Source organism: Onychomys torridus, chromosome 6 (genome assembly GCF_903995425.1).
Source record: "Onychomys torridus chromosome 6, mOncTor1.1, whole genome shotgun sequence".
NCBI lineage: Eukaryota > Metazoa > Chordata > Mammalia > Rodentia > Cricetidae > Onychomys > Onychomys torridus.
This window is the reverse complement of record NC_050448.1, coordinates 16,085,405-16,100,973: the sequence shown is the minus strand read 5'-3', so window position 1 is coordinate 16,100,973 and position 15,569 is coordinate 16,085,405. Positions and strand designations below refer to the sequence as shown.

Below are 15,569 nucleotides of genomic sequence, written 5' to 3'. Positions count from 1 at the left end.
AGCGAGGGCTTCTGCTTTTTGAGTTTATATTTCTGTGGTGCTTACAACTGCCATTGGTGAAATATGTGGTATATGTATTTCTGAAACATCGGGGGTCTGGGCTTTCTAGTTAACCAGTTCTTACACTATTCAAAGTATAATTTTTGTTGCAGAATATATTAGATATTTGAAGTACATGTCAACAACAAATGCAGTAAGACACAATTTTTAAGCAGTGATTACTTAAATGTCTGTGTGTAGAACATTGTTTTGAACAGTGCCTGTAGAAGCAAGTGGCATCAGATTCCCTTGGGTTCCTCTGCAGGTTGTGAGCTGCCTGATATGGGTTCTGGGAATCAAACCCTACCCCTCTGCAACTGCTGGCCCATCTTTCCAGCTCAATACTCGTCATTTCTTATATAGTTATGAAGGTTGTTATGCACATACAGGAATAAAGCTGTGTAATTGTACTGAGTAATAGCTGTGGTTCGTAGACATTACTAGCAGAAGCTTTCAAACTTTGGTATATTGACAGACAAATTGGTATATTATCTTTTTAATGCAGTTATTTAATATACACTACCATCTAATGTCCATTTTAATTGTTTTTGCATTCTGGTGGAAATGTATAGAGATCGGTACTAATGGAAATTATTTTTAATACCTTCCTGTAGCCTGGTATTAATCCTGAAGTAAGAAGAAAGCTGGGGGAGGCTGCAGTCAGGGCTGCTCAGGCTGTCAAGTATGTGGGAGCAGGTATGTTAAAACTTCCTTGCAAAAATTATCTTCTTTCAGGAGATGAGATGGGCATAAATCAGCCCCCTAATGTTTTTACTGTATCTGCAGTAAGAAGTACACTTTTAAGAAACCTTTTCCTAGTCAGTCCTTAGCCTAATCAGATATGTGGAAGTTTGTGATTTCCTATTCTATTTCAAAATAAAACAAATCAATTTTCACTTTTATTTTTAAAGCATAGTTTTTGTTTGTTAATAGAGCTAAGAATTGAAGCCAGGACCTCACATTATGCTAGGCAACAAAACTGAACAGAAAGCTGGAGTTGTACTTACACATCACCTGCCCCACCCAGCCTCCAGCTGTGTTAGCATCTCTGGACCAGGTCATACCCTGTGTGAACCCTCATGGTTCACACTCTACCCTAGTCCATAGTTTAGGGAAGTGGTTCTCATCCTTCCTAATGCTGCAGCCATTAATATAGTTCCTCATGTTGTAGTGACTCCTAATCATAAAATTATTTCATTGCTACTTCATAACTTCAATTTTGCTACTGTTAAGGGTTGTAATGTGCAGGATATCTGATATGCAGGATATCTGATATGTGACCTCTGTGGAAGGGTTGTTCCATCCCCCAAAGAGGTCGAGACCCACAGGGTGAGCTTCCCCTTAGGTGAGAGCTTACTCTTACCATTATACATCCTGTGAGTTTTGACAGATGTGTAATGAATGTGCCTACTCTTGCACTAGCAGTGTAATACAGAGTAGTTCATTGACATAGATGTCCTCTCTGCTCTTCCTCGGCCTTAGATGCCGGCAGCCATCTGTCTTCATCCTTCCTTCACGGTGTACCTTTGTAAGAATGTCTGTAGTTGAAATCATATAGTGCAAAGCCTCTTCTGATGGGCTCCTTCATCTTAGCCCTCTCTATTGAACTTTCCTCCACATCATCTCACAGTTTGATAGTCATTTCTTATTGTTCTAAATAATACCCCATGTCTGTATAACTTATCCCTTGATAAGCTTGGTTGCTTCCAACTTTCAGCAATTACAGATAGAATTTCTATAAACATCCATACACAGAATTTTCTGTGGGCATAAATTTTCATTTCGTTTGTATAAACAGAAAAGATTGTAATTGTTAGATCATGTGGCACAAGTGGGTTTATTTTGAAAGACTAACTCTCTTCCGAAATGTACTATTGTTACATTCCCATTAACAGTTTACAGTTCCTGCTTCCAATCTCCTGTAGGTTTTTGCATTGTCAGTTGTGCTGGTCAGTTTTTGTCATATTGACACAAACGATATCTCGTCACCTGGAAAAATGGAACCTGAGTTGAGGGATTGCCTCCCTCAGATTGCCCTAAGGGCGTGTCTGTGGGACATTTTCTTGATTAATGATTGATGTAGGTGGGCCCAGCGCACTGTGGGTGGTACCATCCCAGAGCAGGCCATCTTGGATTATGTGAAAAGTGAGTGAGCTGGTGAGCACCACTGCTTGAACTCTTGCCCTGGCTTTTCTTGGTGATGGACTCTAAGATGAATTACACCCTTTCCCCAAGTTGTATCTGAGCAAACTAGGATATCAGTGCTTCAGATTGTTGACCATTTGTTATCCCATTGCTTTATTTGTTCACTCATTCATTCATTCATTCATCTTGTATTCTGGGGATAGACCACAGAGCCTTGAGCATGCTAGGCAGCAGGGGTCTGCAGATAACTACATCTCAGCCCTCATTGTTTTAATTTTCACTCCCTACTGAGTTATTTGTGAAGCATCTCATCCTCCTTTGCCATCTATATATCTTTGATAAAGGGTCCGAGCCTTTCATCCATTTTTTAGTCTTTTTTGTATTTGGTTTATAAATACTCAGTCTGCAGCTTGCCCTCTCACTTTTTCAGGATGTCTTTTGGAGAGGGGATATTCTCCCATGGGCTGCGCCTTTGGTGTGTATGTGTAAATGTCATTGCTAGACCCAGTTGATCTAGATAGTCTTGTATGTCACTTTCTACGGCTGTCGTTTTGCAGTTTACATTTAGACAAATTGTCTGTTTTGAATTAATGCTTGTGAAAAGTATGAAATTTGTGTCTAGATTCCTTATTTTTCTTCTGAATGTTTGTTTCAGTACCATTATCCCAGCAAGTTATTTTGTGAATATCTGTAAACCAATTCCAAAGTTTATATTAAGAGACAAAGGACCCCAAATAGCCAACTCAACAATATAGAGAGACTTTGTACCATTGTATTGCCTGTGCCCTTTGCCATAGGTTAGTATATTTACGTGCCTCTACATCTAGGCTTGCATTTCCATTTTCCCAGCCTCATTCTTTTCTTTAACCGCTCATTTGATTGGCTACTGTGAATAGTGCTACCGTGAGCATAGATCAGTAGATATTATTAATGGCGTATACCAGTTCTTCAGTAGCCTATGTTCATGTCTTTCTCTTTGTTGCATTAGGGGCTCTAGTTTAATGAATTAGCAGTTTGAATCTTACCGATTTTCTTGATTATTCCTCTCACTGAATTTCCTTTTTATCCTGTTCTCATGCTTGTTAATATGGCTTCTACCTGTGGATAGAGGATTCATTTATGAATTTTCTATAAAGCTGGTGTGGTAGTGCATGCCTTTAATCCCAGATCTCTGTGAGTTCAACTAGCCTACAGAGTGAGTTCCAAGACAGCCAGAGCTATGTAGAGAGATCTTGTCTCAAATAAATAGATAAATCATGAAAGAATTTTCTATAACACTGACTTGTCGGCCATGAGTTTCTTTAGTTTTTGCCTGTATTGACAGCCTTTATTTCTCCTTTGATTATGAAGGATAGTTCTCTTGTTTTCTTTTTTTTTTTTTTTAAGATGTATTTGTATATTATGTATACAGTGTTCCGTCTGCATGTGTGCCTGCAGGCCAGAAGAGGGCACCAGATCTCATTACAGATGGTTGTGAGCCACCATGTGGTTGTGGGAATTGAACTCAGGACCTCTGGAAGAGCAGCCAGTGCTCTTAACCACTGAGCCATCTCTCCAGCCCCAGGATAGTTCTTTTAGATAGGGCTCTACATTGACTGTTATTTTTCTCTTAGGGTTTAAAATACAGCATTCCATACCCTCCTTGCCTTCAGAGTTTCTACAGAGAACTCTGTTATCCTGGCAGGTTTCTCTTTGTAAGTGATGTGGTGCTTCTCTGTCTTGCTGTTTTTAAGGTTTTTTTTAATGTTTTTGGCAGTTTAATGGGCACATAGAGCGGTTCCTTTCTGGTTGTGTCTAATAGAGTTCTAAATGCCTCCTGTACTTGGAGGTCTGTGTTTCACAAGATGTGAGAAACTCTGTTGTTGCTTCGCTGAGTGGGTTTTTTGTGGCATTAGACCACACCACAGTTCCTTGGTTGTCCTGTCACCTTCTCTCAGGTGTCTCAGTGGCCCTGTGTGTTCTGTGCATCCTTGCTTGTTTTCTTTACTACAATTTGTTCTAATCTTCAAGCCCTAGTGTCCTTTCCTTTACTTGATCTCGTCTATTGATTCTTTCAACTAGGTTTTTGCTTATTTGTATTTGTTTTTGAGGCAGAGTCTCACAGTATAGCTCAGGCTTAATGTAGTGGTGGTGTGTGTGTGTGTGTGTGTGTGTGTGTGTGTGTGTGTTCCTCGAGATGTGCCAGCCACATGTGGTCTGTAGTATATGGAAGCTACTAAACTTAGATCATTCCTTGGTGTGCTGCTATAGGGGAGAAGTACTAGGAATGGGCCCTGGACATTCCTTACTTATGCTCGCTGTGTGGGGCTCAGGCATCAGGTGAGGGCTTGGTGTATGCTCAGTCTCATTTGGTACTGCCGAGCATGGTGGTTAACATCGATTGTCAACTTGACAGGCTCCAGAGTCACCAGAGAGACTAGAGGGATGTGCCCATGAAGGATTAAGTAATGGAAGTGGAGGACCCACGTCAGTGTGCAGCATTCCATACTCTCTTCTTCCTGCCTCTGGACAAAATATGACAGTCTTTCTGCCTTACCTTACTGCTGTGGCAGACCATCCCCACTGAACTCTGAGCCCAAATAAACCCTTAAATTGCTTTGAGGAGGGATTTTTTTTTTTTCACAGCAACAAGGAAAGTAATGAACACATCGAGATTCAGGGAAAACGATGTCATGCTCGGTTTGAGGCACAGGTTCTTAAAACTGGGCTGGGTATTTTCTGTACAGCAGTACCTGTCCATCATGCATAAGGCACCAGGTGCTAGCTCTACCGCCGTTGAGAAAGAAGAAAACAGTAGTAACAATGACAGATGCAGAAGCACTGTGCCAACTCAATAAAAGCTTTAACTAACACAATATGAGTAACAGAAGAAGAATAACGAAAGAATAATAAAACAAAAATATTTGAAAGGAAATAAAAAATGGAGGGAAAAAGTTTGTTTTTGAGACAAGACTCATTATGTAACTCTGGCTGGCCAGGAACTTACTGTGTTGTGGTGGTTTGAAAGAAAATGACACCCAAAGGAAGTGACACTATTAGGTGTGGCCTTGTTGGAGGCAGTGTGTCACTGTGAAGGCAGGCTTTGAGGTCTCATACATGCTCAAGCCATGTCCAGTGAGACAGCCCACTTCCTATTGCCTGTGAGTCAAGATGTAAGAACCCTCAGCTACCTCTCCAGCACCATGTCTGCCTGCATGGTACCTTGCTTCCCACCATGACGATAATGAACTAAACCTCTGAACTATAAGCCACCACAATGAAATGTTTTCCATTATAAGGGTTACCATGGTCATGGTGTCTCTTCACAGCAACAGAAACCCTAAGACAGAAGTAGACCAGGCTAACCCCCAACTTACCAAAATCTGCCTGCCTCTGCCTCTCAGATGGTGGGATTAAAGGTGTACAAGGCTGGAAAATAAAATTTTAGATGTGATAAATGAAAAAAGAGAGAAAAAGAAGACCAAATTAAATATAAACACCACAGAAATGTGTTATCCTTGGCCTAATCCTTAGTTAGCATCCCAGAGAAAAGGAAAGACAATTATAAAAAGAAAATAAGGAGAAATGATCCAATTAAAACATTTTAGAGGTAAAAATTAAAGGTTAAAAAGAGAAAAGTGTGAGCAGAATTGAGGCCTACCTCGGCTCCAGGCTGCCTGTTGTGGCTTTGGGTTGCTGTCTGTATCAAAAAGCTTTGAGTTTTTACCACCCAGGAGACTGCCATCTTCTCTCAAAGGTCTCCTCTCCCACACTGGTGGTCTTAGCATTTCCAGGAATAGCAGTGCAGGGATGGAGGCGTCATGATCTGGTGTTCCAGCCGAGGCCAGGGCTGTGACAGTAACTGTGATGAGAAAATCCAGACTACAGCGTAGCTACCTCCAGAGACTGGGTTTCACCAGCTATAGAGGTTGGTTCCTTAATAACGATATAGCAAGAGAATATTTTAAATGTTCATATATTACACATAAGCATGCATTTATTTATGTTTAATATAATTTATATATCAAACTAAACATTGATGTCATAGTTTTGTTTCCTGATACTGTGATAAAATACCTAACAAAAGTTACTTAAGAAAGAAGGTTTGTTCTGGCTCACACTTCAAGATTCCTGTTCACTATGGCCTGGAAGTCACAGGGGTAGGAGCTTGAAGCATCTGGTTACTTTGAATGTACAAACAGGAAGAAGACAATGATGGATGCATGCTGCCTCCAGTCAGTTCTCTTTCTTTGCTTACACAGTCTAGGATACCAGGCAAGGAATGGCGCCACACACAGTGGGTAAGCCTCCCCACCTCAATTAATTATAGTACAGGTAATCCCCAACAGGCATGCCCAGAGGCCCTGTCTCCCAGGTGATCCTAGATTCTTTAAGGTAAGCAATGAGTGAATGAGAGAGAGAGAGCTCATGTGCGCAGTGCCGCGCGCGCGCACACACACAAGACTTCCCATTTCCTTTCCTCTGAGGTGGTCAGTTGAGAAATCAGAAGTAAATTTTTTTAGCCTTTGTGGGGCAAATCTTTTCATGCCCTCTGGAGAGAGCACAGCCCCTTTGTTACTAGCCCTTTTCTTGAGTTTGCTCACCTATCAATCAAAAGGGGTGGTTTGTGAGGAGATCCAGTTATTAATCACTCTGAGTGGTCTCTGTTCATCTTAAGGCAGAGCTGACCTCTCTGGCACCTTTGTTGATGGTTTGAATGAGGACGTCTCCCATAGGCTCAGATGTTTGATTACTTGGTCCCCAGTTGGCGGTACTGTTTGGCTAGGTTTAGAAAATGTGGCCTTGCTGAAGGAAGTATGTCACTAAGGGCAGGCTTTCAAGTTTCAAATCCTTGGACCATTCCAAGTGCACTCTCTGTTTCATACTTGTTCCAGATGTGTACCTTCTGCTTCCTGCTCCAGCTGCCATACTTGCCACCTGTCACCCTCTGGGACCGTAAGCTTATCTGGGGATAAGCCCTGTCTTCTGTGAGGTGCCTTGTTCATGGTGTTTTGTCCCAGCAACAGAAAACTAATGAGAACAGATGGAGTGGGTGGAGAGCACACTCTGATGGGATTGGGTCAGTCACCCATACTTGACGGAGAGTGAGGGATGTGCTGGATTTCCCTGGAGCTCTAACCCCTCTCTGATATTCCAACACGTAGCTCCCTGCGTTCATCATGCAACCATGTGCCCTCTTCCCCAACCTTTGTTCCCTCCCAATGCAGACCAGCTTTCCCCAGCACAGAGCTCTCCACAGTCTCCCTCAGAGTCTCTCCTGTTCTTAAACTAGCTCTGAAGGCTGATGCCCAGTGTGTGTGCATAACCTTTGTGTGAGTTCCTTGATTCAGAAAAACGTTAAGACCTTTGACTCTCCATGCAGTAAGCTCAGACAAAATATTCTCAAGACCATCCTAGTGATACTGCACTGCCGAGTCTTCCTGACTCATGCTTTGCAAGATTCTAGGTCTCGTGTGTATAGGCCACGTTTCCTCCAGTGCCGAGGCCTGTGCTAACCGAGCTTTCTTTGCCCGTCCTTCATTTTTGACCTTTACCCTACCCCCAGATGCACTTTTTCTCACCCTTTGCTCTCCAAAGTTTCTGGATTTTGTCAAGTTATCTATTGGGTTCAGTGATACTTGTCATACAAGGCTGACCATCTGAGCTCAATCCCCGGAACCACAGTGGAAGGGGAGAACCGATTCCCGGAAGTTGTCTTCTGACCTCCACGTGTGTGCCATGGCGTGTATGTGCCATAGACACACACAATGACAGGCACGCACAATAAATAAATACAGCTTTAAAACTTTTAAAAAGTGTTATCATTTCATGTCATAAGCACAGGTACTTCATAATCATAGTTAGATATCTCTACTATCTCCTTGTCCCTTCTGGTATTGCTGTCGTTCTCTTTATTTCTGCATAAGCACATATATGGAGACATACATAATCACACTCTCTCTGTTATTTTAAACTTCATTAAATCAACTAGCCAGCAATTAAAGCAAATGAGCTAGGAATTCATTCTACTTTCACCTATTTGTTTTCTGATGGGCCTCCTCTATGTAGACACACATTTCCTATAAGGCTGGTAGTTAAACTATTGTGTAAAATGAAACCTAATAAAACCGAGGAAGGTTTGCCTACCATGCGCTAGGGCTGGGACCCATCCCCAGCACTACTAAGAAAAAGCTTGGAGGAGTATTGCAGATCTTAATAGACTACCAGTAGATTTGGATTGTAGATACTGGACAGCTGAAAAGTCTTTTCAGTATGTCCCTGACAACGACTTTTCTTATTGGGAGTGGGGAGCAATACTGAAGATTGAACTTAGGGCCCAGTGCATTTGAGATAAAAGATCTACCATGCAGCTACAGCCCCAGTCCCCACAAGGACTTTTAGAGGGAACCATAGGGGTCAAGGGGGGAAAAGTTAAGCTTTGTCCAGAGTTCAGGTAAAGTGGAATCTCATGGTATGAGGCTTTTGGGGTAGGGATGCTGGGACAGTAACTCACAGTTCAAATGTGTTCTCATTACTACAGCAGATAAGACTGGTGTATAATTTGGGCTCAGCATTTGCTCAGAATTCCAAAGATATTTTTCATTGCTGCATTTCATACAGTTCTCTATCCTAAACTTAGTCATTTGCTGCTGCAAAACATGGTGTTTTCTTCATGAAATACAAATCATGTACCACAAATGAAGTCTGCAGCAGTACAACTCAATGTTGCAGCATAGAAAATCTTTTTTAATGAAAATTTTAAATGATATTTTAATTTTTCTATGTGCATGGGTGTTTCCTGTGTGTGTGCCTGTGTTCTCATTCCTGTGGAGCCAGAATTATACATCAGACTTGTGTTAGTCACCATGTGGGTGCTGGGAACTGCACCTGTGGAGGAGGTCTCATGCTCTTCACTACTGAGCTGTCTTTCCAGCTCTCGTGATAGGAAATCTTAATTTGCTGTTGCTGATATGCCCCTGAGGTGTGACAACTGTATTTTATCTCTTAGGAACTGTGGAATTCATTATGGACTCAGAGCACAATTTTTATTTCATGGAGATGAACACAAGGCTACAAGTAGAACATCCCGTCACCGAAATGATCACCGGGACTGACTTGGTGGAGTGGCAGTTCAGGGTGAGAGTGGTTTTCCTAGTAAAGATCAGTCTTGGGCTGTGGATACAGCTGAGTGGTAGAGTGCTTGCCTAGCATGGGGGATGCCTGGGTTCAGTCCCTAGCACTACCAGAAATAAGATCAGTGTTGAGAATACATCAAGCTGTGGGCTCCTTTTATACTACTTTGAGTGTGACTCACTTTTGTGGTTGGGATGAGGACAGGAAAATGTAAGATTTAAAAAAAAAAAAAAAAAAGTGGCTAGGCAGTGGTGGTACATGCCTTTAATCCCAGGAGGCAGAGGTAGACAGATCTCTAAGTTCAGGGCCAGCATGGTCTACAGAGCAAGTTCCAGGACAGCCAGGACTACACAGAGAAACCCTGTTTTGAAAAAACAAAACAAAACAAACAAACAAACAAAAAAACTGCGTCTGATACTGCAATATTATTGGCACTTTAGGAACACAGATTCCAAATTTATCAATTACCTTCATTCCCCCGCTTAGGCACTAGGCTGTAGGCAGGTCCTGTATCTGGTCCTGATCACAGGCCAAGCCTTGTGATCTACCAAGGCAGCAACATTGTGGGCCATGTTAGATTTTAGAGGCAAGACTTGCTAGCCAGAATGAAATGACCTAAGGAGCTGGAAATGAAGAGCTAGGCCATAGTCTTCCAGCAACAGAGTGATCCATGTAAAGTACATTTGCAGACTGCTGTCAGCCCATGAGTAAGTGCTCATTTGTAGTAGCCATTTACAGCCAGTGTTCAGAAGGTATTGTAGTTTTTGACACTGTTGATGTATCTAACACACACACACACACACACACACACACACACACACACACACAATCTGTAACTGTTCTAATAATATGAAAGTATTAGTATGAATATTCTTGATTTCCAAAGGATTCTTGGTTCATTTCATGTACTGAGTCTAAGTTATTTTTTTCCATACTTCGGTGATTAACTCATGACATTTGGATAACTTTGTCTTCTCAAAACTTCTGTAGACAATGTTGTCATGTTTCTTTGGTGAATGATCAGTGGTTCGGATTGAGCCAAAAAATTCTTCAGGATCTATCTGTAGCATTGGAAATGAGAAATCCAGGCACAATGAGCTACTAAATATTAATAGTGTCAGAGAAAACTAGCAAGTGTGTTTGTTTCTAGAATCAAGGAAAGGGATTTTTTTTTCCTGAAACAGTAGGTAACCATGTGATCCTATGGGCTGCTTGCACTTCCTGAATGTGGCGCAACAAAAAATTGTAGTGACTTAAAACATTGTGAGGGTTGTTGGTGCTGCTGTTGTTTTAATGATGACTTCACTGCAAAGTTCTCAGGCATGGACTTAGTAGATGACACCATCAAGTTGCATTGTCAAAACGTTGGACACCTAATAGGACTTTAAAATCATGGAGGAATTGTGTTCCTAAGCATTTAGGAATGAGAAGGAAAACCAGGGATATTTTTACTGGATCTCAGGAAATTGCAGGAGCTTCAGAAAAGGAAGCGAGCTTTCGTCATCCAGAGCACATCCCAGAAATGAAGGAACTGGGGCCTGACATGGGGCACGAGGTACCTGGAGTCATGCACAGGGAAAGCAGGGGACCTTGACAGTTGATGAGTCAAGAATTGGAGCTTCAGGCCTGCCTCTAGAGTCAGAGACTTCTTAAAAAGAGGGCTCAGTGGTTCAACAGCTGAGTTCAGGTTACAGCACAGAAGGCCAGCAGGCCTCAGGGGATGCTGGGAAATCTGCAGTTACTTCGTGTCTCTCTGAGAGTGAAAATGTCACAGCATTCTCAGCCTGAAGGTGTGGTTAGGACCAGTCTCTAGGACTTGGATGGGAAGCCAGTGTCAAAAAAAAAAAAAAAAAAAAAAGCCAGTTTGAAGATGGTCTGTATAACAAGAAAAAGGATTATATCCTAGAAGGTGCGATGGCATGGCCAACACTTTTTTCTTTTGCATGTGAAGACAATTAGAACACTAGCATATCAACAAGAGTTTCATTTTGAAACATAGAAGGAAAGGATGCCAGCCACGATTTCTGTGGTTCTTCTTACTGTAGCCAGGCTCTGAATACAAAAGCTTGAGAAATTCCCTGGGCAGGGTGAGTGTGGGGGCAACAGAGCCCAGATGGTGTGAGTATGGAGACTGTGACCTGAAACACCATCAGCACACTTGATTTAGTTATTTCTACTTTGGTTCTGTATTGGGTGTGGTTCCTGACCCTTCTGTTCTGAGGAAAGTTTCGTCTCTGTTGTGTGCTTACCTTTCCAGTTCAGAATCATATTGTTGCTCTTTTCTCCTGTGTCTTTCATGAGTTGTTGTTGTTGTTGTTGTTGTTGTTGTTATTGTTATTTTAATCTTGGGGAAAAAATTGAAGAGAGGAAGTGTCCACATATCCTCTATTACAGCAGTTTTCAACCTGTGGGTCGTGACCCCTTTGGCAAAACTCTGTCTCCAAAAATATTTACATTTTGATTCATAACAGTAGCAAAACTATAGTTCTGAAATAGCAACAAAAATAATTTTATGTCTGGGGTCACCACAACACGAGGAACTGCATGAAAGGGTCACGGGGTTAGGAAGGTTGAGAACCACTGCGCTATTAGCTTTTTCCAAGTCATACTAATTGAAGGGTAAAATGTACTAAATTGTAGCAAGTATTATAGTAACAGTGGATGATCATGGCTCTCCATCTTGTGATCTGGGTTACACAAACGTCTTGTTCTTTTTTCTGCCTTACTCGTCACTCACTTGCTGGTGAAAATAGTGTAAATGGGCCGTTCACACTTTCTTCGTGGGTGTGAATGTAATTCCAGACACCGAGTGAAGATATAAAGATGATTGGGGAACTGAGCATTATATTGTAAATGTAAACAGTATCTTACCAGTAAGAAAGTTAGGTTTTCATGGTATTAAACACTAATTTTTATACTTAGAAATTAGTCTTCAATTAGGCTTTCTCCAATTTAAAACTCTGGAACCCATGGTAATTAACAGATTATCCCCAAATTGACTCTGTTTAAGGGGATGTACAGCACAGATTTAATTTGACTGCTTTATAGAATCCAGTGTCCATTTTCACAGGGTATAAGCGAGACCACTGACCTATGAGTCTGTTAGTAACTCTAATGTGCATTTTCACAAGAAGCTCTATTTTGTCACCAGATTGCAGCAGGAGAGAGGATTCCCTTGACCCAGGAAGAAATCCCTCTGCAGGGCCACGCCTTTGAGGCTAGAATATATGCAGAAGACCCTGACAATAGCTTCATGCCAGGGGCTGGACCACTGGTTCACCTCTCTACCCCTCAGGCAGACATGTCTACGAGGATTGAAACTGGAGTAAGGCAAGGTAACACTAAGTGAGATCAAAGCTATCGCTGTAATTAAACTCACAAGAAGTTACTTTTCTCTAAGGTGAGGCCATACTCTGTTGGCCAGACTTAAACTCCTGGGCTCAAGTGAGGGTCCTGCCTTTGCCTGCTAATGAGCTAGAACTATGGATCACACCACCATACCTAGATTTAAGTGCATTATCATCTCGTGTGTGTGTGTGTGTGTGTGTGTGTGTGTGTGTGTGTGTGTGTGTGTTGCTTTACATTTTATTTATTTAATTCCTTTGTGGGGTTTGGTGGGTTGCTGTATGTATGCCATGTGTGCATGTCGAGGCCTTGGGACAACATACGGGAGTGGTTTCTTACCTATGGGCACAGGTGACTGAAGACTTGGAAGCTAAGAGTGGAAATCAGTTTAATGTGAGCGGGTAGGGCTTTGCCTTGACCTCCACAGAGGGAAAGGAAAAGAAGATAGGCTGAAGAAAGCCGGCCCTTGTGTCACTGAAGCACATGATAAAGCCTTGTTAGATTTTGGAGAAGCTTTGAAGTCCACCTGAGCCTTGGTTTCCTGGAAATCAAACTGTGCTGAGGGCACCTGCCTTGCAGGAGTTGGTGAGGATGAGCGTGAAGTGATGGGAAGAATGTGTTGTTCTGCCCTGCTTCATTCCTGAGTGGTGACATGGACAGTGTTTCTCAATTCCAGGAGATGAAGTCTCGGTGCATTATGACCCCATGATCGCAAAGCTTGTTGTGTGGGCTGCAGATCGCCCATCAGCCCTGTCGAAACTGAGGTACAGCCTTCATCAGTACAACGTGAGTGAGCCGAGGCCCGAGCCGATGCCCTTTCTCAGCAAAGTGACCCTCTGTTGAGGGTCCTGTTCTCACCTCCTTCCTGCATTCCAATGGCAGGCACAAAGCAGGTCTTCACAGGTCAAGTCCCCAAGGGCTTGTCTTTGTTTCAGTTAGGAAGAAAAGGATTGTAGACATAAAACATTGTGTCATTGCTACATTCTAGTGAAATCATAGTCATCTGTAAATAAGGCCAACTATAGAAGTGAGTGTAGTCAGTTTTCTTTAAAAAAATTAATACTTATTTTCATCCATTTGACAGTTTATTTTTCTGTATCACATGAATTTTCTTGGTGCAAAAGCCCTAACCCCCTTAATTTCACTTCATAGAAGGCTTTATGACACATGATTTTAAAATTATCAGGTGTTATTAATCTGCATCAATTTCCATGGCTCTCACACTATGATTGTACTTGCTCTCCCCTGAGTGCCCCGGGGTGGAGAAGTCTGTTGCCTCCTCTTTAGCGTGTCTTTACCTTATACTGTCTGCTGACTGTCCTTGGTCCTGCTCACTCCTTGGTCTCCATTTCCAGATGTTCCTCTTAGAGCAAGACACTGGGATGTCCTCTGTCCCGTCTCTGTCACAGCCTTTGGGAGGCAGGGGCTGTATCTGTTTTCTTTCACTGTCCCCAGACCCTGTGTCAGATCCTGGACCCTCAGTAAATGAAATCAGAAATGGATGATTGAATGAACGCATGAACCCAAAGCCATAGTCACCTTTATCTTTAATCCTCTTGTCATTGCTTTTTGAGAGGAGGTGATTCGGGTTGATTGTTATACCCATGTATAAACTTCATATTTCAGTGTGGAAGGAAGTTCCTTTCCAGCTGTTTATTCCCGTCCCCTCTCCAGAGTCACAACCTGCCTGCACTTGCTGTCATCCTGTTCTGTGGAATGTTCTAAATAATCTTCGCTCTCTTCAAAACAAATTCCATGTCTGTTTTTTGACATTCATCATTTTCCTAACATAAGCCAATTAAATGTTTGACCTGAGCCAATTAAACACCCCTGCTGTACCACATCCCACATCCTATTTCTCTTGTTAAGCTGGATTTTGAAGTGTAAGTCCAGATATGCAGTGATAAATCTGGTGACAGTTCAGTGTGACCCTTCTCCACATGACTCCTCAGTAGGTCATAGAGCAGATGCTTTTCTGAATATATTGTTTACCACACTCAGCAGGACCCAGGTTTGCTCCTCTTCCTAGATTGTCGGCTTGCGCACCAATGTGGACTTCCTGCTCCGGCTGTCTGGCCACCCAGAGTTTGAAGCTGGAAATGTGCACACTGACTTCATCCCTCAGCACCACAAGACACTCCTACCCACCCACAGCATCATAGCCAAAGAGGCTGTGTGCCAGGCAGCTTTGGGGCTCATCCTCCAAGAAAAAGAGATGACCAGCGCTTTCAAACTTCACACACAAGGTACAGAGCATACTTTTCTTCCCTTGCTATAGTCTCTGAATCAGCAAGAAACATGCTTCTCTTTCTGTGTGTCTTTCTTGCCTTTTCTGCTTCCACTGACTGATCCTATTATCTGTTGTTGGAGATCTTCTCTCCAAGCGCCCCCCCCCCCCCCCCCCCCCCCCCCCCCCGCCGCGGTCTCACAACCCACGTATAAAATAAACACACAGATGCTTATATTATTTAAACTGTTTGGCCATTAGCTCAGGCCTATCATTGTCTTGCTCTTAGTCTTATATTTAGCCCATTTCTATTAATCTACTTTGCCATGTGGCTCTTGGCTTACCAGTACCTTACATCTTTCTTGTCATGGTGGTGGCTGGCGGTGTCTCCCTCCCCCAGCCTTCACTTCCCAGAATTCTCCTACTCCTTGTCCTGCCTACCCTATCCTTCCTGCCTGGCTACTGGCCAATCAGCACTTTGTTTATTTTAACCAATCAGAGCAACACATTTGACATACAGAACATCCCACAGCAATTATCTGCACATATTTTTCAGTGTGGAAAAGAACTCTTCATGTATCACAGGTGCATCATAAGCATAAGTATATACATCACAAGTGCACATATAAGCACTATTTAACTCAGTAAATGTAGCTCAAACAGTGCCCTAACATTGCAGAAATTGCTCTCTTTCTAACTG

At 42.4% G+C, this 15,569-nt stretch overlaps 1 protein-coding gene across 1 annotated transcript in view; it reads left to right on the top strand.

Moving 5' to 3' along the window:
• Mccc1 (methylcrotonoyl-CoA carboxylase 1) overlaps positions 1–15,569 on the top strand; it is a 47,469-nt gene that overhangs the window by 15,577 nt on the left and 16,323 nt on the right. The window contains exons 9-13 of the mRNA XM_036189857.1: positions 654–735; positions 9,173–9,300; positions 12,449–12,632; positions 13,319–13,428; positions 14,672–14,888. Of these exons, the coding sequence (XP_036045750.1) occupies positions 654–735; positions 9,173–9,300; positions 12,449–12,632; positions 13,319–13,428; positions 14,672–14,888 (721 nt within the window). The remainder of the gene's footprint in view (positions 1–653; positions 736–9,172; positions 9,301–12,448; positions 12,633–13,318; positions 13,429–14,671; positions 14,889–15,569) is intronic.